The sequence below is a fragment of the Neophocaena asiaeorientalis genome, unplaced genomic scaffold (assembly GCF_003031525.2).
Source record: "Neophocaena asiaeorientalis asiaeorientalis breed wild unplaced genomic scaffold, Neophocaena_asiaeorientalis_V1.1 scaffold479, whole genome shotgun sequence".
Lineage (NCBI taxonomy): Eukaryota > Metazoa > Chordata > Mammalia > Artiodactyla > Phocoenidae > Neophocaena > Neophocaena asiaeorientalis.
In genome coordinates, this window is record NW_020173774.1 from 218057 (window position 1) to 243408 (window position 25352).

At 49.9% G+C, this 25352-nt stretch overlaps 1 protein-coding gene across 1 annotated transcript in view; it reads left to right on the forward strand.

Moving 5' to 3' along the window:
• The window catches only part of ZBTB16 (zinc finger and BTB domain containing 16), a 189535-nt gene that overhangs the window by 78914 nt on the left and 85269 nt on the right, over positions 1 to 25352 (forward strand). Inside the window, exon 3 of the mRNA XM_024751792.1 lies at positions 14493 to 14590. Coding sequence (XP_024607560.1) covers positions 14493 to 14590 — 98 coding nt within the window. The remainder of the gene's footprint in view (positions 1 to 14492; positions 14591 to 25352) is intronic.

Below are 25352 nucleotides of genomic sequence, written 5' to 3' on the forward strand. Positions count from 1 at the left end.
TTCCTGTAGCCTAAAACCTTTTTTTCCTTCCCACCCCTTTCTCCAGTAGCCCTGAGCCCTGCCAAGTCTGTGCACGAGCCTTGAAATGACAAAGTACCCTTTAGTTAATTGCACGACGGGTTGCCTAGAGTTAAAAGTTCTGATTTATATGACTATAGCTCTAACTGCTCAATAACACAGGCCTGTAATCTACTTTCATTTCAAACAGAACGGTGATTTATAGGACAGCATGCCGCTTTAGCTCAGAAATGAGGTGTTCAACATATGCTCTGTTGACATAAATTTGGAATTTATCGCTGTTGTCAAAACTGCCTGTTGGACAAAGGTGGGTGTTAAGGCAATAAATGGCCCCGAATAGCTCGCTGTCACATTCCCTAACCATTGTATTCAGTCCATTTGAGGGAAAATATAGATTCTTAAAAGCAATCAAATGTCCAAAATCCATGCATCTTGTTTTGAAGGGTGAGAAGGGAGGATGCTGGGAGGATGGCCGGGTGCGGGGGCTTGTAGAGGGGCGGGGATGGGTCAGGGATGTTGTCGAGGAGAATGATTTTCATGAAGTTATGGCCCATTTTTAAAAGATCCCACTTTGCTTCCTCTCCCCCATCCCCATTAGGAGGTGGACTTTCTCATTTACAGGGAAGGGGAGGAAAATGAAAGCTCATTAAATAAAAGTAGTAAAGGACATTTTTATGTGTGAGCTTAAAGGCGGCAATGTCAGGGAGGAGTTAGCAAGTGGGACCGGGAGGGAGGAGAGTACAATTTTGCTTATGGGGAAATAAGGCCGCCAGCTCGCGTCGGCGTCGGCTTCTCTGCCACCCCGGCGAGCACAGGCTTGCTTCCACCTTCCTTCCGTGGGCTCTCAGGCTCTCGTGGGCCACGTGACCTCTCGACTGCCTGATGAGGGTTAAGAAGAGTTAGTTGGGTACCAGGCTCTGCACGATATATTGTATGCACCCCATCCTGGTCCTGCTTCTTTATCACCCACAGGATGGCCAAGACGCTTCCACCCACTCACCCATTCCCCAGAACATGTCCTGAGCGTCCACTGATCCAGGCCCTTTGCGAGGCTGGAGACTACAGAGAAGTGAGGCTGAGTCTGTGTTCGGGTAGTTTTCCATGTAGTTGGAGAGTCAGGCAAGCAAGCAGATGCGCTCCAGCGCTATTGGTACAACAGTAGACGCACACGCAAAGGATGGGGTAAAATGGAGGCCTGATCAGCTTTGGGAGTGGAGGGACCATGGAGGCTCCCTAGGGGTGAGAGGTTAGCTCTCCTGCCTGGTGAAATGTCCCTTTGTGACTATGAGATCCCGCAGGGAGAATGCAGGAAAAACAAACAAACAAACAAACCCTAGCGATAGGCTTTTTAAAAAAGATGTGCGGTGTTGTGGTCAGGTGATCGCCAACGTGTGTCGGTGTGGGTTTTCTGTGCTGTGTATTATAAAAGTGAGGCCAGGGTCCCTGTGCATCAAGGCTGCCACCTCCATTGTAATGTGCTTCAGCTCCACACCGTGGACTGGTCACCGCATCCCCTGAGCGCAGGCAGGTAGCGTGGAGGATTTAGCGAATGTGGTCAGAGTCAAGGTTAAGAATCTCTCTCTTTTCTCCATCCTCTGTTTTCAGATAACATAGCTTGTGGTCTGTGGTCCTAAGTGTGTGTGTCTCTGGGAGATGGAAAGTATGAGCATATCCAGAGAGGTGGCTGTGCGTGGTGGCTGTCAGCTGGGTCCAGAGTCCCAGGTTTCATGCATTTCCTGCACGCCTGGCTTGGCAGGCTTACAAGGTAGGAGCTGGAGGAAGGGGCAAGCTGCCTGGTACTTCTCCCTGTGAAAACAAGGCCCAGCAGGGGGAGAGGATGCATATTTGTTGCTTTTATTTTATTTCTCCTTTTATCTCCACGCCCACACGCTTGGAGCATCTCGGCGTTGATAAATGTGTACTCTCACACACGTGCACACCGTCCGCCTTTCTTTCTCTTGCCCGCGTGTGTGACACACACACGCACACACCCCCACGCAGTCCTGCGCACACCCGACGTGGACACCATTGTAAGTAAGCCTCCTCTGTGTGGCTCACCCTCCCTTTGCCACCAACCCCTGTCCTTTTCACACAAAGCTCCCCGTTGGGAAAACTCATAATTTTTACACCACACAGCCTTGACTAGCCATTGCTGGAATTACTGTCTCTTTGAAGTGCTTTCTGCTGGGGCATTTACAGGCCGTTTTAATTACCTGCAGCTTGCAAGGGGCCTTGCTCTGTCCCAGCCTTTGTTTGTTTGTTCTTTGCAAGGAGTCTGTGCAGAAAGAATACGCTGCCTTCTTTTACAGAGAAAGAAAAGGGGAGAAAAGGAAGTTTGAGGAGCTCTTCACAAAGCTTCTTCCCCCAGCTTTGGGACACCCCGCCCCCTCAAACAAGCGCAGGAAGAGAGGCCAGACTTGATCTTGGCTCGCCTGGGCTCTCAGCTCCGCGGGTCCCTCTCCTAGGGTTTGCCTGGGATAGTTTTGTTTGTGTGTGTTGATTTTAAGTATTATTAAGTGTATTTTCAAACTTCCCGTCATAGACAAGCAGGGCTGTCAAATAAAGCTGCTCTCACTGCTGACCAAATCAAAGTCAGCTGCAGCTGAGCTGGGATCCTGTTCATATTTTTTCAACTAAATTTGTTTAAGGCATGTGTGTTATTAAATTATTGAGTCTGGACATGGGGGTTGAAATCATTTGCGAAGGTAGAACGCACTTTGAGCTGTCTGAGGTTTTATTTTCCTTGTCTTCATTTTTTATTGGATTCTGTCTCTCTAGAATGAACTAAATATAAATAGCCTTCTTTGGGGTTTCTGTTGAACACGAGCGGGGCACGTCACGTCTGCAGATGAATCGCTTACCACAGGAGCCTTGGAAATGTATCCCATTCTCTGCAGGCTTTTAGAGCAGAAGGAATCTTCATTTATTCATTTAGCCCAAAAATGTACTGAGAAATCGGAAACCTCATACATTGTTGATGGGAATGTAAAATGGTACAGCTGCCTTGGAAAGGAGTCTGGCGGGTCCTCAGAAGGTTACACATAGAGGTACCAGCAATTCTACTCCTAGGTGTATACCCAGGAGAATTGAAAGCAGATGTCCACAGATAACTTGGACGTGTACATACATGTTCATAGCCAAAGCATACTAATGCTTCAAAAGGTGGAAGCAACCAGAAGTCCATTGACTGATGAATGGATAAATTAGATGTGGTATGTATACATACAATGGAATAGAAAGGAATGAAGTACACTGATACATGCTGCAAAGTGGATGAACCTTGAAAACATTATGCTAAGAGAAAGAAGCCAGACACAGAAGTCTTCTTGTATGATTCCACTTCATGAATGTTCAGTAGAGGCAAATGCACTGAGAAGATAGATTAATGGTTGCCAGAGACTGGGGGATAGGAGAGTGGGGAATGACTGCTAATAGGTAGGGGGTTTCTTTCTGGGGTGATGGAAATGTTCTGGAGTTAGATAATGGTGATGGTTGCACAGCTCTGTGAATACACTAAAAACCATCGAAAGGTACACTCTGAAAAGGTGAATTTTATGGTATGTAGATAATCTCAATAAAGCTGTTATTTTAGAAAATGTTTTGAATGCCTACTCTGTACCAGGCACTGTACCAGACTCTGAGGCTACAGCAGATGCCTTCTGCCTTCATGTAGCTTAAAGTCTAGTGGAGATAAAGAATAGTAGCAAAAACCCAATATATACCTGTCAATTGTGTTAAGGAAATGTGCTATAAAGGAAATCAGTCGAGTATAATGATGGAGAATAATGCTGATATAGGACCTACCCAGATGGACTGCAGCTCAAGTGTAGTCTTACTTTCCCAGAACCGGGCACACAGTAGGTGCTTAACAGATACTAAACAGCAGTAGGGGGTGAGGCTGTGTGCCTTCCCTGCGGTCATCCCGGTAGGAGGTGATGAAGATCCTTTGAGATCCAGCCTGCCGTGGGCTCTGGGTGCCGTCATTGGGCTCACCCGTGTTCTTAGTCGCTCCTCTGTTCCTGCTTCTTTCTGATTTGGGTCCTGCGAATCCTGGGTGTGCTCTCAGTGTCTCCTCTCTTGCTGATTGTTTTCCGGTGCCTTTATTGGGAGGCAGTGAGGGGATGTTATGGGTGGGGTGGGTGTTCTTTCAGGTGGGCAAGTGTGAATGTGGATCTGGAGGTGAGAAGTCTGGAGACTTCCGTCTTCTTCACGGGAAGGTAAGTCACTCAGCCTCATCTACAAAATGGGGACTGTACTCCCTTCTTCCCCAGACATGAGGCAGTTGAGATGATCCTCAGCAAACCCTTTCAGAGTCAGACGTGATATATCAATGCACTAGCCTTATTATTATGAAACCTTCATTGACTAGATTTTTTTTTTTTTTTTTTGCATTTCTCTAGAAGAAAAAAAGAACCAGCAAAGAAGTGGCTGTCTGGTGGGGTTTTGCCTTTTTCCTTTAATAAAATGACAGTGACTTTCACAATGTGATTGGATGTCCTTACAGGTTCATCAGTGTATCCTCTTATCTCGTGTTCATAACTGATGCCCCGAATGATGGCTCTAAAGCTCAGAATCCTCATAGAAAAGTAGTTCAATTTTCAGTGTGCTAAAGCAGAAAGAACGAGGCAATATACATTAAGAAGATTTTCAGAAGGGTTTAATTCCGCAGGATCTTTCTTCTTAGGTCCTTAATAAACCTCAGTTATTTTCAGTAGTCTCTGAGGATCCAAGGCTGGTCTGTGGGATTTGAAGGTAGCGTTTTGGCTGCTTGGCTAAAGGGAGAACATGTCAAAATGAGCCTAGATAACTAGGAGACGATGTTTCCTGCCCACACCCAGGCAAAACAGGAAGATTAAGGAGGAATCTATAACTTTTTCAAAGGGTTTTCCCAGAAATTGGCTATCTGTGCTGGTTGAAAGCCTCATATGGGAGAGAGAGAGAATGCAAAAATGCTGTTCCTCCGTAACCATAGTTCAATTCCCTTATAGGGCCTTTTAGGATCTGGAGAGAATATTTTGGATTTATTTTTGTTTACCTTGGGCTGACATCATCAAGCATGCACCATGGTGCCCTGTTTGGGGTTTGGAAAAAGCTCTGAGAAGCTATAAATCTTAAGGCATTTTACTTCTTTTCCTCTTCCCTTTTCTAAAAGCACAACTTTTCTGGTTTCTTTAAAAAAAAAAAAAAGAAGAAAGAAACTACAAAAGTGTGTATTGATCCCTTTCCCTCAGATCTTAACCGGCCAGGCCGTAATACCTTGCTTACATCTGCCAGGTTTTTGTGCAGTTTTGCAACATCTCCTTAATCCAGTGAGCATAAATAGAACATTTCAATCATATTTGGCTACTAGGAACTTCGCAGATAAGCACGCTAAGACCTTGTTGAAAGAGACAGTATGAGATTGTGTGTGATAAGATCATCCTATAGCCTGGTGCATAAATGAAAAACTTTTGTTCTTGGTGAAATTTGTTGTTAGAGATATTTCAAATAAACGACTTAGGAGAACTGGGTATTTTAAAACAAAGGGCCGGTGACATAAGAGCCCGAAGCCCAGGCCTCCTGGTACCCGGCAGCCACGGAGATCCTTCTCTGAGCAGTTGCCGTGGGGAGATTAGCATGGCCCTTTGTCATTTTTGACGTTGTATTTTAACACTCTCGGGCAGCCTTATCTGAAAGCACTGTACTTGGTGTGGTTATGGCCGCGGAATGCCATTGTCCTTCCTCATATTTTCAAGGCTCAGGACAGCTCCTACCACCCTTCAGTGAGTTCCAGGTTGGCCTCCATCCCAGGCCAAGGCAGAATGCACCGCTTTCTTTCTAAGAACCCCAAGGAAGTCTTCTCTTTTGGACAATAGGGACAACTGTTCTTTTTTTTTTTTTTTCAATTTATTTTACCAAAGTATAGTTGATTTACAATGTTGTGTTCATTTCTCCCATACAGCAAAGTGACTCAGTTATACATATATACACATTCTTTTTCATATTCTTTTCCATTATGATGTATCACAGGCTACTGCATATAGTTCCCTGTGCTATACGGTAGGACCGTGTTGTTTATCCACGCTGCATATAATAGTTTGCATCCGCTAATCCCAAACTCCCAATCCATCCTCTCCCACTCCCCCCTCCCCCTTGGCAACCAGCAGTCTGTTCTCTGTGTCTGTAAATCTGTTTCTGTTTTGTAGATAAGTTCATTTGTGTCATATTTTAGATTCCACATATAAGTGATATCATGTGGTATTTGTTTTTCTCTTTCTGACTTAGTATTACTTCACTTCTGAGTCCATCCATGTTGCTGCAAATGGCATTATTTCATTCTTTTCTGTGTCTGGGTAGTATACCATTGTGCGTGTGTGTGTGTGTGTATGTGTGTGTATACATACACACATACACATCTTCTTTATCCATTCATCAGTTGATGGGCATTTAGGTTGTTTTCATATCTTGGCTATTGTGAATAGTGCTGCTATAAACATTGGGGTACATGTATCTTTTCAAATTATGGTTTTCTCTGGATATATGCCCAGGAGTGGGATTGCTGGATCATATGGTAATTCTATTTTTAGTTTTCTGAGGAACCTGCATACTGTTCCATAATGGCTGCACCACTTTACATTCCCACTAACTGTGTAGGAGGGTTCCCTTTTCTCCACCCCCTCTCCAGCATCTGTTATTTGTAGACTTTTTTTTTTTTTTTTTTGCGGTACGCGGGCCTCTCACTGTTGTGGCCTCTCCCGTGGCGGAGCACAGGCTCCGGACGCACAGGCTCAGCGGCCATGGCTCACGGGTCCAGCCGCTCCGCGGCATGTGGGATCTTCCCGGACCGGGGCACGAACCCGCATCCCCTGCATCGGCAGGCGGACTCTCAACCACTGCGCCACCAGGGAAGCCCTATTTGTAGACTTTTTAATGATGGTCATTCTAACCAGTGTGAGGTGGTACCTCACTGTAGGTTTGATTTGCATTTCTCTAATAATTAGTGATGCTGAGCATCTTTCCATGTGCCTGTTGGCCATCTGTAGGGACAGCTGTTCTCGTACTGGGGTGTGTGGCGGGGGGAGGGGGTGGGGTGTGTTTGTGTGTGTGTGTGTGTGTGTGTAGAGACAGTGGGGGAGTTTTCAGCCTCTACATTTTCTCTCCTTGAATCCCCTTTCATGTTTGTTTGTTCATTCATTCAACAAAGATGCACTGAGTCCCTCCTGTTTTCTGGGCTCAATAACAGAGGCTGAGGAGATGGATCTGGCATGGATCCTTCACGAAGGAGGGTCTAGTCTGGCTAGCACAGGCCCCTGTCAACCCCACAGCCTTTCGGTGTCATAAACATGATTGGAAAGGATATAGGAAATCATCTAACTCAATTCTTGCATTGTTGCAAAGCTGCAGGGTGAAATCTAGAGAGGGTAAGTGGTTTGACCAAGGTCATCCGGATGGTTCCTGGCAGAGCTGGGGTGAACACCGAGCCCCCCACCACTAGTCTAGTGTTTCGGTCACACTTCTCATCTACATTCTTGAGAAAACATTCCTCCTTTGGTATTCTCTCTCCTCCCTTTAAAAGGCTCTGAAACAACCAAATGGCCACCATCTTCCACGGCCCACAGGCCTGGATTCCCAGCAGAGGGACACTCGGTGCAGGCCTGCCCCCCCATTCAGCAGCACGGAAGGTGTTGACTAGCACTCTGTTAGTTCTTGGTTGCCTTTTCTAATCTGTTGTTTGAAATCCTTGCCTTTTATTGGTACATTTACTTTATGACATACATAAAGAGCTGTATTAAAAAATAAATTGTGTTGTAAAAGCATTCAGTAATGTTTATTAATATTGACTAGTCAGAGAGCAACGAACTCTATTGCTAGAAGGATAATTTGTGGTAATGTCAGCTAAGCATTCGCAGCTTGTCGAATGACTGTCTAACCTCAACGTTTAAAAAAAGTGGGTAAAAGGATAATTTCCCTTATTTATGCCTTGAGAAAATGAACGTGACCCATTTCCTAGCCAATATTAGAACTATTATTTTCTTTTTCTCCCTGGGGGTACCAGATCTTCTCTCTGAATCCAGGGAGTCTCAGGGCTGGATTTCAGTGTCAAGTATCCCTTTGTCTTGGGGTGCTTGGTGGCTGCTTTGCTAGCGGTAGCCTCTTATGGGTCTGCTCTGGCTGCATGCATCTGTGCTGAGGGATTAGGAGGTGGAAATGGAGACTGGGTTCCTGTCCTCTAGGAACTTATAGTTTGGAAGAACTTATAAAGGGCTTAGTCCAGAATCAGGAACTTGATACTCCAAGTAAGTACATAAGGAGAATGGTACTGGGTGTGATTGTTGACCCATGGGGACTGATATATGTCACTCACCGTTGGCGGCATTAAGAGATGCTCCTTGAGAAGGTACCATGTCACCCTTAGAAGGTAAGGGAGCATTCCCTGAGCATCCCAGATGTCCTGTGGATGACCTGCTCTGGCTTAGGGTGGCGGCCTCTAGTGGAACAGGCTCTGTTCAGAGGATTCCTTCGCCACAAAAAGGCATGTGGAGAAAGTACAGGAGGCTAGACCATGTATGGAAACACCCTGCAGTCTCCCTGGAAGTTGCTTTTGGGGGTAAATCCCTGGTAACCTAATGACTTTTCATTCGTCTCTTCCTCTTAAAATTCAAGCCCAGAATGGCATTGACTATTTGGCCTCTTGTTATTCGAATTGAAGGTTAAGTGGACATTGAAGGTACATTGTGAACTTAATGGTCTGGGGAAGAAGAGAGAGCCCGTTGCTGAAGTACATAAGCTTTTTCCTCTGTCAGTTGCGTTTCGACTCGGAGAGGTGAGCGAGGCCAGGTGAAGTTCTCTTACCACTGGGTTTAAGGGTTCTTTACTGCTTTGAAGACAGCATTGTCAGAGCCTGTGAAGGGGTTCCCCTCATACAGTGCCCACATGGGAGGGAGACACGGTAGCACATCAGGGTCAGCGGGCAGGTCCTGACCAAGAGCGGGGCGAGAGGTTTGCACGGGGCTGTGTTCCCATGGTAAGTAGAGGGCCTTGGAGAGTACTGATTCCCATGGGGCAGCAGGCTTTTGAGAAAGTAGGATCATTTAGACCATCGTTGGGAGCTGACTCGCAGACTCTCCTGTCTTGTCCTTGTCTGTTCTGAGTAGACTGTCACAGGATCAGAAAGCAAAAGATCAAGCATTGGGGTGACTTCTGCATGTGGGGCAGCTCAGACCAAGTAGAGGGGGTGAGTTGGAAGGACCTTCAGAGCCTCTGGAGCTGGAGTGTTGGTGGGGGCAGGGGATAGAGTCACTCAGGGTGAGAACAAAGAGCACATCGTCTTATAAAGGCCCTTCCTTATAGGATGGCTTCTCCACTGCATCTTTCCTCGTGCAAAAGTGGGTAGTTCCCTCCACTCACTTTCCCTCATAACAGATCCTAGTTTTCAGTGCTGGTGTGGTGTGCTCAGCAAAACACATACGGCAGGCACTTCCATCTCCCCAGGGGCACAGCAAAGAAGGGCAGCCCTTGGGTTATTGGAACAGAATTCCCTCTGTGGACTTTCTTACCTATTGGTCTGTTCTCACTGCCATTTGTCTCCAGGCAGAGAACTTGGGAAGAAATGGAACATTGGTGGTGCTGGGCCTTGAACCCCTCTTTCTCAGACAAGCAGCGCTGCTGGCCCTTCTAGACTTCTCCCCTTAGTCTTTGGCTGTGTGGGATACAGGAAGGCCTAGCTTCTCCTGCAGCGTGTAGTACAGAGGGTGCCCCTTAGGGAACAGCTGTTGTAGTCAGCTGTCCCTGGAGGCTGAGGGTGGGGGAGGATGGAGTCTGGCGTGAGTCTCTCCCTGCTGCCACTTTTTCTGCTGTTGTCTTCTAGCGGGCTGGGGAGACGAAGACTCATCCCGAGGGTGAGGTTGGTCTGAAGCTCAGGCTTTATGCGGCTATGAGGTTGCCGTTGGCCTTCCTTGTGTGGACTTCGGGGGCACAGGATGAGGTTGGAGGCTGCCCATGAAGCTCCTGTGCTTGGACTAGTGTTCAGATGAGAGGAGGATGCCTGGACCCCACCTCAGATGGAGGAATTTCTTTAGCAGCGTCGAGCAGTCACTTCTAAACTAGGCCCTATAAATAAAAGGAAAGATAAACACGGCTTCTGCTACTATATAGTTACAGTCTGAAGCAGATGAGTTTTTATGAACTTTCAGTCTCACAGCAGCACGAAAGTGGTTTGAATGAGTGTGTAGCTTGCTAGCTTGGTTTTACCAGTGAGAGTTGTGTGGTTGAGAATCAGTGAGAAGGAATGTGTCCTTCCCTCCAGTTACTTGTTAAAAGGTTCGTATTTGCTTACCTCTGTTTTCCCATAATGATTCAGTTCTCTTGAGACAATAGCTAGAAACCCATTAGAGGTTAATTTTTTCTTTGTCTTTTTGGACAAAATCGAAAACCTGTTACCTTCAGGATGAGTTTACCCAGTGGGCCAGGTGTGGTCACAGTTGGGGAGCACCTGAGCCTGCTCCCCAAGAGCGGGTGGTGGGGCCCTGAAGCCTGTGGGGAATGGACGTTCCTCTGAGCCCAGCATGGAGTTGCTTGGGCCATCTAGAACTGTGTTTCAAAACAGTATTCAACACTATTGCTTCTCAGAGAAGAGAGTGTGAAAACCAAGGCAGCATATGTAGAAAGGTGCAAAGATGTCCCCAGCTGTCCTCCTTTCCTGTGTTATCGTGGAGGCTGTTGACCTCAGATGACCATGAGTAGTTTGACCTTGTGAAAAGGCAGGGCCGGCCTGGGAAACTACGAGTGTGTGTGGAGAGGAAGAAGGAGGCGGACGGAATTTCCATTTTCATCAGAACGCTTGCAGCGGCATTGTGTGGCGGCAGAGGTGGTAAGGGTTGGGGTCCAGGGTGACAGACCCTGAGATCCTGCAGTTTGTGCTTTCACTCTGGAAACCAGTTGCGATTCTGTTTCCACATTGGCCATTCCTCAGCCCGTGCCATAGAAGGTCTGTTGGTGGTCCTTGCATGCACTCAGATTCTTCTCTGCCATTTCCCTTTGCTTTGGATTAGAAGTCTCTACCTCTTCACATCCATCCCTTGGTGTCTGAACAATAATGACAGGGATGGGTAAACCGGCACTGGCTCAGTTGAGCTCCAGGCCTGGGAGCTGTTCCCTTTTTCTCTTCTGAACTTGCTGTGCTTTGCCCTGGTCCCTCCGCCAGTGAGGCAGGACCTTTGTCCTCGAACTACACGTGGGATCACTTGGATGCCATGCTCGCCTCTGGGAACCCGTGCAGGGCACTGAGTTAGTGGGTCAGGTGCAAGGCAGTCTCCTTACCCCAAGGATTGGGCAGGAGAGGACACCCATGTCTCTGAAGGCTGCAAGGTGCGTGCGTGGCAGCAGAATGGTTCCAAAGAAAGGCTGGTCGTGAGTTCTGGAAGTTTCTTTCACTGAAAGATCACAGATGAGTAAAGGAGGGAACTCAGGTCATCTGGATTAGAAGGTTTCAAAATGAGTAGATATCTGAGAATGGGTGTCCGTTTTTTTCCTTGGGCTGTCCTAGCCTGAGTGCCCAGGTGTCATGAGACATCACACAGTGGAACGTGGCTCAGAGAGATAATAGTGCCCCTCAGAGGAATTCCTTGGAGGCTGGGTAAAAGGACATGGGTAAGACTTCGGAATAATAAAGTTTTGACACCACGAGAAACCAGAACCTTAGATATCACCCATCACTTTACAGGTGAAAAAATGCAGACAGATCGTGATAGCATGGTTTGTCTAAGGTCACAAAGCAAGTTAATGGCCAAGTTAGGACAAAAATCCAGGTCTTCTGGCTGCTCAACTGGCATCCTTCCCCGAATCCTGCTCCCTCTGTAGTAGAGGGCAAGGGTGCGTCACCTTACACACCACGCCAATCCAGTTGGTCAAGAAAGCCACTGACACCAGTTGCCAGGCAAATCCGTTTGCACCAAACAAAACAAAACAAAACAACGGTAGGGTTACCCAGATGAGAGACTTGATCCGAAACCTGCAGGGAGAAGAGATGGGCGCCCAAGAGCCAGGGTGAAGATGCTCATCCTGGTGGTGACTGCTGAAACCTGAAGCCTGGCCACTCCAGTGTCCTTTGGGAAAACAAATCTGAGTGTGTGTTTGTCCTCGTCTTCCTCCTGACAGCCACCCCAGAGGTGGGCACCCCTGGAAGCATTAGTGAAGGGACTTCCCTGGGGGTCCAGTGGTTGAGACTCTGCGCTCCCAGTGCAGGGGGCCCAGGTTTGATCCCTGGTCAGGGATCTAGATCCTGCGTGCCGCAACTGAAAGATCCTGCATGCTGCAACAAAGATCCCACGTGCTGCAGCGAAGATCCGGCGCAGCCAAATAAATAAATCTTTTATTTTGAAAAAAGCATTAGTGAAGAAAAAGATGGAGATAAATAAGACTGCAACCCACATGCCGCCATCTCCCTGACCTGACCATGAACTTGTGTACAGGGGTCACCTGTGGAACCACTTGTGAACAGAGCTTTTGCTGCTCCACGGAACAGCTCTTAGGAAGGCAAACCTTTGTCATGGCCAGGCAAGTGACAGGCATACTCAGCTCCAGTGTGTGCACATGTATTATGCGTGCACACACACACAGACATGCCTGGGTACGTATTTTAAACCGTGCTTTGCCCAGAATGCTATTAGGACATGTCCCAGTGCCCAGCATTGTGAAATATGTTTAGAGTTGAGAATGTTCAGTGAAAATGTTCTGTACCGTTACTATTTCTCAATTGGGATGGATCAGCCTTGGCCGGGGATCAGATAACATGGGGGTGGGGTGCACGACAGTGTCATGGATGAGGGTGTGTGTGACCTTGTGATTGAGAAATCATTTGTTGTCTTTGGCAAAGGGGTAAAGGGAAAGCAAGCAAACACGACTGTGATTGAGAAAGAGTTCTGTGAAGGGGCCTGGGCCTGATCACTGTCAGAAGCTGCACACAGTGGACCCCTATGCTGTCTTCAAGCCACTAGACTGCCACCCATACTCATCCCGGGGCCCACAGGGTATTGACGCACCTCTGGGTTCCTGTGGGATTTGGAAGGTGCTGGCAGTGGGTGGCTTGGTGTAGCTCTGTGATCTGGGCAGCAGATCCGGGCACCACTGGCTTGAGTGAATAATCCTCCCCTTCCCTACCTGCATTCATCTAATATCAGTACCGGCAGCCCTCCAGCCTTTGACTGTGGTCCTAGCACATCAACATCCTGACTGCAGTGGGCTGTTGGCTCTAAGGGTGCCCACCTGCCGGCCCCATCGCCCTCAGCTCCTGTCTCTGGCTGCCACTGCCTGTCCCCTCCCTCAGGGCTGAGGCCCCTGGGGAGGCGGCAGGCAAGGCGCAGAGACAGGGTGGGGTGGATCCTGTATCCGGCAGAGGCATGGACAGGCCTGAGAACAGGAGTGGGAGTGGGAGGAAAGGCAGAGTTCTGGGCCAGATGGCCCCCTGGCCAGCCCGCGACCCAGACTCTCCCAGCACCTCCCCACCAGCCGCCTGCTTCCCTGCCTCTGACCAGCTCTGTTGCTGGCTCCTGACTGAGTGGCGGGGTCTGGTGGGAAAGGCCCCAGGCTGGGAGTTGGGGTCGGAAGAGGGTTGCAGCCTGGGCCTGCGACCAGGGGTTACCAGGGCCTCTGTCTTCCTGGGGTGGTCATGGGTGCCAGGTTCACCTCACAGAATAAATGAGATAACGTACGTGGAAGTTCTTGGGAAAGCTGAAACCGACGACTGCCACCTTCTCTTTATAGTGTGATGTTACCTGGTTTCTTCAAACCTTTCTTTCTGCCAGGGCTCATCCTCTGGCCAGACGTAGAGGGAAAACACTTTGACAGCTGGGCCTTTGGGGAAGGTTTTGTGTGTTGGAGAGTGACTGCCATTTTGAGAACCTCTGGGTGCCCCGAGAGAGGGGCATCTTTTGTCCACGAAGACATCAGTTCGCTAATAAGCTGCGATGTGCCAGTCACTGTGTGGGAGCTGGGCTATGAGCGAGGGCAGGTACGGGGCAGCCCTCCCGGGTCAGCGGTCTCTTGGGGGAGCCGGGTATATGCACAACGCGCCGTGCTGCGAGTGAAGTAAGCAGAGGCGCCTCTGCCTCCACGTATGGTTTGTGCTAGTTCATGAGGATTATGTCTGTCTGACTGGCCTGGTGCTTCCTCTTTCCTCTCTCCACAATTGAATCTGATTTTTCTTCTTGGTCTATGTGCCAGTGGATGAAGAAGTAGGAAGTGCCCTATTCTTCTAGCCCTTGGACAAGACCGGGAATAGATGCTTCCTTGGCAGCCTTCCATGGGAAAGGGGGCTTCCGGCTGTCGTGGATCCAGGGATATGTCTCCGTCAGCGCCCATCTCCAGCTCCCCTGCTCTCCATCTCCCTTCCTCTTGCTCACCTGCCACAGGCATGGCTGCCAAGCCCCCAGGTAGGGGTGGGCCTGCTTTCTGTCCAGCCACAGCGGCAGCAACCTGTCTTTTCCTTTCCCCTACAGGAAGCTGCACAGTGGGATGAAGACGTACGGGTGTGAGCTCTGCGGAAAGCGGTTCCTGGATAGTTTGCGACTGAGAATGCACTTACTGGCTCATTCAGGTAGGCGAGGATGCCCTGACTGGCCTGTGGCAGCACAGGCACCCACCTGCTACCCACTTTCGCCCCCACCCAGAGCATGGCTATCCCCACTGCCAGCCGGGCCTCGGTCCACCTCATCCTGTGGACTCTCCGTCCAGGCTCCTGGAGCAAAAAGTCCATCGTGACCATGTGACCGTCTGGATGAGCCCATCGTCCTGCTCTCCTGGGCTTCCTGGGGCTTTGTTGGTACCCAGCGCCCTGTGTGATCCACCTTCCAAAGTAGACTGCAGTTTCATCAGCAGAACAGTTGTGGAATTAGGTTCTCGCTGTCTAATGAATCTGACTATTGGGTTCACTAATTATACAGGAGCCTTTAATTAAATAGATATAGAAAGGTTGGAACACAAAGCTAGTTACAGCGTGCTGTCTTTTGCAAGTTAATTTTATCCAATTCTAGTGGGGTCGACTCGGCGGCTGCTGGTATTTTTGCTCGTGTTTGAGCAAAGCTTCTGTGCCCCGTGAGGCGTGGAGAGGGGAAAGCACTGACATGCAGCGTGCCCAGGCGTTCTCGGTGGAGGGAAGGATACAGCAGGTCCAGGGCTGCTGCTTTGAGGCCAAGCCATCGCCTGGGTTCAGTTGCAGAGGTCACCGCACTTCCTTGCTGGGGCCAGTGCTCTTTTCCCTCTAACTCCCTTGCCTTTCAGCCTTGGAGTCACGTTTTGGGGGAGAAGAGAGGGCTGTCTTCTTACTCGGTCTTGCTGTCTCCCGTCTGTCTAGTCCATGGTCGGTGTCTGCTCTTCCTTTCCCATTTTGCCTCCAGCAAGTGGCCCCCCAGGCGGTTGGTGGTTCAAAGTGTTTGTGAAATGAGCCTGCTTTGGGGTTGGGCAGATCTCCATCTGTGTGACCTTGGGCAGGTTTGTCTTCTGAACCCCCAGTTTCTGTATCTGTAAAGGGCAGGTGTTGCCAACTCACATCAGTTAGGTAACAGGATGTATGACGAAGGCGTCTGTAGTGCACTCCTTACCGTACAGTGGCTGCTTCTGCTTCCACCTCACCTCCCTCCCTTTCCCCAGCTCTGAAGTTGTCGTTCGGGAGCGTTCCCATCACCGTACTCCTGTTGAGGACAGTCTGGCTGTTTATAGTCTGTCCTCGCTGCCTCCATCGCCTTGGTCATGGAAGTGCCATTCGGTAGCTTTGTATATGCTTCCGCTCGCCACCGCCTCACTGCAGAGCCCCTGTGCCTCCATGCTGCATGGGGTGCTGTCACTCTCCCTGGCCTTCATGGCCCTTCGTCAAGTGCCCTAACTCCTTCTCACTTCCCAGTCTTCCCTCTTCCAGATCCAAAGATTGGGCCGCACCGGGCCACTGTCTATCTCGCTGTACCCCGTGTCTTTGTGTTCCGTTGCTCCTCCCCGTGGGGCCTCCCCTCCCCGACACCTGGCCCCTCAGAGCCATCCTCACCTCCCCCACCTGCCCCACGTTGGCCCCGAGTCCTGGGCCCAGGCACTTCTGCACTTGGCATCTGCCTGGTACCCGTGCACTCTTTTTATTTTTATAACTTGTACCTCCAATCTTTTTGCTCCCCCTTCACCTTTGCAGGTTGTTGAGGGTTTAGTGGGGGAGTTTCGTGAGCTGTCTGCCCACAGGTCAGCCACCCTCCCCCAGAACAGAGTGTGGGTCTTCCATTTCATTCGCTCCGTGCTCCAGCCCCCTGTGTGGTCTCTGACTACGTGCCATCGGAAGCTTCCGCGTGGGTAGTACAGCCTGCGGTTGAAGCTTCCTCGCCCTCTCGGTAACTCAGCCTGGGAAGCACCCTTTCTCCTTACTGTTTCCTTGAGTCTAGTGCACTAGCCGGACTCGTGTGCTGGTCCACACTGTGTGTGGACCAGCACAGCTCGCTTTCCAAGCTCTGTGGCTTTGTTCACCCGCTTCCCTCTGCGTGGAATAACCCATCGCCAGTCTTCCCAGATCTTCCAAGGCCCCTTCCACGATGTCATCCTCAACTGTTCCTCACATTCGGCCAGAAGCAATTGAGCCTTCTCCTGGGGTCCATATTTTTTTTATCCAAAGCTGTCTTTGGACCCAATCTTTCTTCTCTGTATTATCGTTATTCATGGAATTGCCTTATCTCCTCCTGCTTGGGAATCAGGGTTAGGAATTTGGGCATCTACCTCCTGACCATGTGACCTTGGGCAAGAAATGTAAACCCTCTGAGCCTCCAAACAGAAGGCTCCCGTTAGACGCTTCGCACTCTGTCCGACACACGATAGGCTCTCAGTAAATGTAACTTCCCTTTCCCTCTGTTCCCCTAGTAGACTGGAATAAGCTACTTGGGAACAGGGTCTGTCCCCATTATGTGCAGCACATTACCTGGCACGGTATTGGAGTCTATAGATCTTGGTTGAATGGATGACTGCAGCCTGGGAGACCGGGCAACTCAAGGAAACTCGTCTCCCACCGGGTCTCTCCTGCAATAGGAAGTGTTTAGACTGTGTCCCAGGGGTTCACTGGAGGGCAGCCAGGAGCCCACTGGCTGAGTGTGAGTTAGCCGAGGTCTCCATCGTGAAGCCCAACACTTCAGCGGCATTGGCAGAGCCGGTGGAGTGGCAGAGAGAGGAGGAGCTGCTTACGCACATTCAGGGGGTGCAGAGCCCCCGCTTCTGACAAGATGAGTGACTTTGCACCACCCCATGACCGAGATGCTAGTTCAAGGTCCCACAGTCTTGTATGGATACCCTGGCAGCTTTGGGAGCTGGGGCCTATTTTCTTAACTTTTCCTGTCTGTCGCTGAAGTCTGTGCAAATGATTTGTCCCTCTGAAATTCACTTGCCACTGCCCTTATAAAAGAGGATTCGGTGATGGGGGAGGTATGATGGGTCACAGCAGGGCCTTAATCCACCCTTGCAGACAGCTCATAGCCTGCTTCAACTCTGCTATTTCTGTGCTCTGTTTTTTCTTTCTCTGGTCCCATATATCTCTCACCCCTGTGCCAGGATGGCTTGAAAATAAAGCAGCAACAAGGGCTTCGTGAGGCTAGATCCCGAATTGTTTGCCCCCCTGTTAAACAGCGAAGGCCCTGAGGCCTCTAGAGAGACCTGACCATGTCAGGGAGGTGGGGTCAGAGGGCCCGGGCCGGTGGTGCCAGGTCTTCTCCGGGATTCCAGTAGCAGAAGTTGGGATTTACCTGTTCCGGTTCCTCCCCCAGTTGCACGATAACAGACCTTTGTGAGGTCTTAGAGGAGACGTTTGATTAGATGACATGAGATTTTCTTGCTGCTCTGTTTTGAAGGCTCCATGCAGGGAGCCAGCAGCCAGGATGGCCCCTGAGGGTCTGTAGCACGGACCCACCTTACACAAGGTCACCGGGGGTTGGAGCAGCCGTGCAGAGCATCATGGAACAAGAGTTGCTCCACAGCCCTGGGGACTGTGTTTTAAAAAGGGGTCAGGCCGTGGTGAAGGGAGTCTGGGCTCTGGGTTGGGGTCAGGGAGCTCCTGGCTTCCCCTAAATATTGTCACTGCCCAGGAGAGGCTCATTCCTGCTGTCTCTCCTTCTTCGCAGGGCTGCACGGGCTCTGCGCGCTTGCTGCCCTGCCCCCTCTTGGCGAGCGGCCTGTGTTTGTTATCGTGGTTCTGGCGCTGGGCCAGGCCTGGCTGGGGGCCAGCCTTGTGGGTAGTGGGTACAGTGAGTGCTGAGCCAGGTTTGTCATCATACACGATTAATTTTTTTTTTCCTCATCTGGTAGGGGTGGGGTGAAGGAGGAGGAAAGGAGGAGTTTCTCTGATGCTTGAGTACAGGCCTCATTGAATTCTGCAGAGATACTGTTTCTCAAAGGATAAAACGCTCTGGCTCACTCTCCCCCCAGCTTTCCTCTTTCTCGAATTGTCTTCCTCCTCTCTTCCATGTTTCCCTGTCCGAGGAAATCAGCCTGTACAAGATCGACACTGTGCGGTCTTATTTTCAGTGACTGGAATACCAGATTTATACTCTTAAATCAGTTTTCATTGTGTTGAAACTGACAATTTGTTTAATTAGAAGTTTGCCCTGTAGGAGGCCCTTCTTAGAGACAATTCTCTTTCTCTCTCTCTCTCTCTCTTTCTTTTTTCTCTTTTCAGACCCTAAATGGTAGTAGCAAATGTTCAGCTTAATTGAAGTTTTGATTTCGATTTGAGTGCGTTAACTAACCAAATGTTTATGAGATATACCTGATGATAACAGTAAGTTTAAATTAAGGAACAATAACCTAACTCACTCACTAATGAGACTGATCTGGCCAGACCCTGCATTCTCAGAGGTGGTTTGGGGATCAGGAAGTCCGAGCGTTGAGAAAGAGATTTGGGGTGAGAAAAGTGACCGCTAGAACGCTTTGCAAAGCTGCCCGTTCTGGAGCATGAATCTTGGGCGGAGGATAGTGCAGGAAGCCGGGGAAGAATCCCAGCCCCTCTGCATCCCCGGATCCCTCTGAAGTCTCCTGCCCATCCTTTGCTGCTCCATCCCTCGTGGGAGCATCTGTGACCCTCTGTCTCTTTGCCACTCCTTGTTCTTACTTAAGAGAACATCCTAGCTCTGGATGTCCATGCAGAAACCACAGACTCGGGCGATGACTCGAGTTGGTCCTGCGATTTGCTCGGGTAACGTCTCCCATTAGGTAGTGTTTCCCACAGCTTGGCCTAATGTGCTGGTGGATTATAACTGAGCACACCCAGAACGGCTTGCCCCTGTTTTTGCCTTGGCCGCATGCTATTTAGAGGCTTGCATGTTTCTGTGGCCTGCTTCTGTTCTGGGAGTGTCATTCATTTCTGGAGCCAGCAGATGCATCGGGCTCTGTGTACTTAACACTGGAGAAGAGGCAGCACCCCTACCCTCCGGGCGCTTAGGTCTAGTAGGAGAGATGTTTGACTGTAAAGTTATAAAAGAAGGTGGTGTGTGCTGAACGCCAAGAAAGAGTTCTAGGAGGAATTCAAGGAGGAAGGGGGCTCCTGGGAGAAGGTGGTAGAATGGATTTCTGAGAGCACCTGGTGGGGGCAGCCCACGCCGCCTGGGGTGACGTGCAGTGCAGCTGGGCCTGTAGGCTGGGCGTGGGGGGAGGAGGGGGCAGGGTTTAGAAGGGAGGAGCCGGGCAAGATTGCAAGCAAAACCATTGCGAGCAAAATGATTTGCATTTTACCTAGGGCACTCAAAAGCGCTGAAAGATTGGATAAGGAAAGGACACTTTCATTCCTCTGGAATAGAAAGGACTGTTGGGCTTTTAGGTGCACACTAGGCTGGAGTAGAGGGTGCATAAGACTCTCGGGGAAATGGCGGGACAGGCAGTCAGTCCCGGGGCGCGGCTGGAGGGGGGCATGGCCTGTGCCTCTTGCAGTGGTTAGGGGCACACAGCCCTTCTTTGGGGGGATCCCATCCTGCATACCCACTCCTCCTCACCCTTCTCCAGGCACTGTGAGCCTTGGCTATTGAGAAACACCCCGATACCAGACTCCTCGCCACAGTCAGAGCCACCAGGAAGGAGCATGGTCTTTGGCTGACAGATCTTCTGATTCCAGCAGCAGCATGGTATGGCCAGGACATATCATCTGGGGCCAGGTCACCGTCTGGCGGGGAAAAGGGCAGGAGGGGTTGGGGTCAGAAACCAGATTGGTTCTCTCATGCTTTCCCCTGATCAGATGGAAGAAACAAAATTTCACGAGATGTCGAAGATCTGTGGGTTGTACTTGTCCCCCTTTTTTTCTCTTTTGGGAATACTAAGCTTTGAGGTTCAGGGTCCTTCTTCCCAAAGACACAGAATGTGTGGGGGAACGAGGTAACTGGATTATGCCCTGGGACTGCGAGGCGGGGAGATGAGCTGGTCCCCGTGACGATGATGGAGAGGAATCTCAGGATGCAAAGATGGCTTCTCCTGACCTTGCAGCTTCTTCCTCTCACTCCCCCCTCTCTTCCCAGATCAGGCATCTGCTAAAAGCAAGAGACTGGGGTTATCCAGGCAGCTTGGAACCCAGGGTCCATTTGCTCCCTCTCTGCTCACTCCCTTCTTCTGGTTGGCTTTCTGCCATCAGGGTAAAACCAGGAGATAACCAAGAAGAAACTTCTCAGGACCTCAGCCTCACTCAACATGCCTGCAGAGCTGGGCACGATGGAGGGTTTGGGTTAAGATGGGATGTGAGTGGCTCAGAGCCTGCCTTCCCCTTGGTCCTCTTGGGTGATGGGGGCACAGGAAGAGGGAAGAGAAGCTACGTTCCCCGGCTCTCTCTCCAGCACGCTCCCCTCTCTCCCTCCCTGCTCTGAACCTGGCCTGCTTCCCGAACTTTTTCCCAGAGTGGTGTCGTCACCGGCCTGCCGGCAGGTCTGGATGTTCTGCCAGCATTCCAGAGAGTTTATGATCGCTTGCAGATGTGCCTCCAAGAACACACTGTACCCAAAGCAGAAATTAACGCAGCCTTGACTGCTGTCCAAGCCCGTACACGGGAGAGACGAGAAAGAAAACAAAAACTGTTTAGTGCTGTTTATAAATTATATACTGGCTGATGAAAAATACATTTCTTCCCCCTCTCCTCCCCATTCCTCGCTGTCCCCCACCCCCACCCCTTCTCCCTTTCTGCCTCAAGAGCCTAAAAGGAGACCAGAAGAATATGGCTTTGCCTTTTAGCTCCCGTTTTGGCGGAGAACCGAAACCCCGCTGCTGGTTCACAGCCAGGGTATTTTTCCCCTTTACCTGATGAAATATACTGGTGTTTCCAGCGCAGATGGGGTGTTTTTGGTTTTGTTTTCTGGGTTGGGTTTTTTTTTTTTTTTTTTGTTTTGGGCAAGGATGTTGTTTACAGCAAGTGACAGGTCCTGTGATGGCATTGGGTGCGATGCTGGCCCCGGGGCAGATAAAGCCCACCCATTTCCCCACTGCAGTGCTGCTGGAGGTGTGTGCCTGGGTCCCCCGGCCCTGAAGATGTCAGGTTGGGCCAGCTGTACGGAGAAAGTTCGGAAAGTTCATCGCAGGTCATTGTATTAAACAGTGTTTTCACCACTTCTCTCCCACCCCTTCGCCTACAGCCCCTGTGTGAAAAGGGGGTTCACAATAGCCCTCCCCCCAAATACACGTCTCTCCCTCCATATGGTGCCTTAGCAGGGGTTTGGGAAGCTCGTGCATCTGCCCCTCTGGAGCCCAGCCTCTCCCCCTAGGCTTGAGTGCCCCCTCCCAATTTATTCTATAAATTCGTTTCCACATTATGTCTATCCATTTACATGGCTTTTGTGTTTTTTAATACTGCTAATGTTTATCATTTGCCCAACAGGCTCGACAGATTTTGCTTCCTGTAGAGCATCGAGGCTTTAGAGCCCCCTCGTTGCTAAGTAGCAGTCTCCCTGTACTGTAATGGGCTGATTTTGTATTCCGTTCAGCGCTGTATCTTATTTTTGTATGCAAGACAAAGTGTTTTGATGGAGGACGATTGCGGCAGTGTCTGGAGGCTGTTTGGAGTTTTATGGGCTGTACAGTACACTGTGTGCTCTCCGAACAGAACACAGGCTGTTGCATTTTGGATTGGATTTGTCATTTTTCCCCCCTAAGAGAGGAGCCTGTCAGATAGAACATTAAGGGTGGAGGGAAGAAAGTGGAAATTATGTAATAACCTTCTTTCTCCCTCTGTTTCTCTCTCTCTGATTTTTCTATCCCAAAATAGGGTGGCTTCTCCCCCCATACTCCCTTGCGTACCGTATGATTCTGTCAAGCAAGATAATGACGTTCCTGTCAGGAAATGAATGGCCCTCGAGAGGTGGATGCTGGGACATCCCGTCTGTCTATCTGTTCTCCTGTTCTCTCTTTCCCTCTCCCTCGCTCCCACCGTCCTTCTACATTCCAGGCTGCTTTGCTGGCCCTTATTTTTGTCTGAGGATGGACGGCTAACGAGGTTGCAGGGTAGGATGTCGGTGTGTGATCCACCCGAAGGTGACAACATTTTCTTATTTCCGGGGTCTTTTCACCTTCCCGGATGTGCACCCTGCCAGGATTCCTAGGTGGTCCTCCCTTGCCCTCTTCTCTCCTCAGCCCCTGTGCCCTTGCCCTCTACCCGGGCTGTGCCTGGGTCCCAGTGTCCAGGGCTGTGTCCGATAGACCAGCTGCCTCCAGACCATGTAGTGACGGCTCTCTCTGCTGGCTGTTCCTCTCGGCGCTGTCTTCTGAGCTCACTCTGGTGGCAGGTGTTTATTTTTCAGCTCTGCTTTTCTCCTCGCTTCCATTTTTTCCCCAGTCTCCTTTCATGTCACTCCATCTCTTCGTCCCTGTCCTTGCATCTGTGTTGGCCTGGGCCTTTTCTCAATGCTCCGGTGCATTTCGTGTCTTTCTTCTTGTGTCTTCATTAGACTTTGTCTCCCTCCATCTTGGTTGGCCTTTTCTCTCACAGCTCAGGGTTTCTTGGCTTGGAAGTTGGGCGGTGGTTGAGGTGGGGAACAAATTGTTACTCTGTCCCAGAAGGCCTGGGGAGGACTCTCGAGTGCTCCCAGAACTCCTGTCCCTTACCTCTCAGGGACCAGAGTGGGGCTTCTCTGGCCTGGTTGCTGCTTTTCCTAGGTCGCTGGATGTTTTCTTAAGTTGAGCTGAGCATGGGTAAGTTGATGAGCAGGGTTAGGGTTTTTCAAGATTCTTATTGGACTTTGCCACTAAACAGTACACCTTGCTGGCATGGTGCTTTCAGAGGTCTGCACCATGCACCTGAGTACAGAGCCCACCAGGCACCTGGGAGAGTGTTCACCCCCACACCCCAGTGGCCTGGCATGGTGCCCAGCACATAGAATGCTTTTGATGAGTACTTGTTGAATAAGGGAATACCCTGTTACTAACTTCTTTGTACTTCTGGGGAACATCTGGGTCTGGTGGGGACTGAGCCTTCCACAATTTGCGGTGCCCGCCCTCAGAAAAAGATTATGGGAGACTGGTTCAAGGTGGTGCGGTAGAAGGACATGCGCCCACTCCCTCTTGCGAGAGCACCAGAATCACAACTAACCGCTGAACAATCATCGACAGGAAGACACTGGAACTCACCAGAAAAGATACCCCACATGCAAAGACAAAGGAGAAGCTGCAGTGAGATGGTAGGAGGGGTGCAATCACAGTAAAGTCAAATCCCATAACTGCCGGGTGGGTGACTCACAAACTGGAGAACACTTACACCGCAGAAGTCCACCCACTGGAGTGAAGGTTCTGAGCCTTATGTCAGGCTTCCCAACCTGGGGTTCCAGCAATGGGAGGGGGAATTCCCAGAGAATCAGACTTTGAAGGCTAGCGGGATTTGATGGCAGGACTTCAACAGGACTGGGGGAGACAGAGACTCCACTCTTGGAGGGAATACACAAAGTAGTGTGTGCATCGGGACGCAGGGGAAGGAGCAGTGACCCCATAAGAGACTGAACCAGACCTACCTGCTAGTGTTGGAGGGTCTCCTGCAGAGGCGGGGTGTGGCGGTGGCTCACCACAGGGACAAGGACACGGGCAGCAGAAGTTCTGGGAAGTACTTCTTGGCCTGAGCCCTCCTGGAGTCCACCATTAGCCCACCAAAGAGCCTCTAGGCTCCAGTGCTCGGTTGCCTCAGCCCAAACGACCAACAGGGAGGGAACTCAGCCCCACCCATCAGCAGACAAGCAGATTAATGCTTTACTGAGCTCTGCCCACCAGAGCAACACCCAGTTCTACCCACCACCAGTAACTCCCGTCAGGAAGCTTGCACAAGCCTCTTAGAGGCAGACAGCAGAAGGAAGAAGAACTACAATCCTGGAGCCTGTGGAACAAAAACCACATTCACAGAAGGATAGACAAGATGAAAAGTCAGACGACTATGTACCAGACAAGGAACAAGATAAAACCCCACGAAAACAACAAAATGGATTGGAGATAGGCAACCTTCCAGAAAAAGAATTCAGAATACTGATAGTGAAGATGATCCAGGACCTTGGAAAAAGAATGGAGGCAAAGATCAAGAAGATGCAAGAAATGTTTAACAAAGACCCAGAAGAATTAAAGAACAAACAAACAGGGCTTCCCTGGGGGAGCAGTGGTTGGGAATCCCCCTGCCAATGCAGGGGACACGGGTTCGATCCCTGGCCTGGGAAGATCCCACATGCTGCGGAGCAACTAAGCCCGTGAGCCACAACTACTAAGCTTGCGTTCTAGAGCCCATGTGCCACAACACCTGAAGCCTGCACGCCTAGAGCCCGTGCTCTGCAACAAGAGAAGCCACGACAATGAGAAGCCAGTGCACCGCTCGCTGCACCTAGAGAAAGCCCTTACACAGAATGAAGACCCAGCACGGCCAAAAATAAAAACAAATAAATAAATTAATTTAAAAAAGAAGAAAAAGCAAACAGAGATGAACAATACAATAACTGAAATGAAAAATACACTAGAAGGAATCAATAGCAGTATAACTGAGGCAGAAGAACGGATAAGAGACCTGGAAGACAGAATGGTGGAATTCACTGCCACCAAACAGAATAAAGAAAAAATAAATGAAGACAGACTAAGAGACCTCTGGGACAACATTAAACGCACCAACATTCGCATTATAGGGGTCCCAGAAGGAGGAGAGAGAGAAAGGACCTGAGAAAATATTTGAAAAGATTATAGTCGAAAACATCCCTAACATGGGACAGGAAATAGCCACCCAAGTCCAGAAAGCACAGAGAGTCCCAGGCAGGATAAACCCAAGGAGAAACACGCCTAGACACATAGTAATCAAATTGACAAAAATTAAAGACAAAGAAAAATTATTAAAAGCAGCAAGGGAATGACCGAAAACATACCAG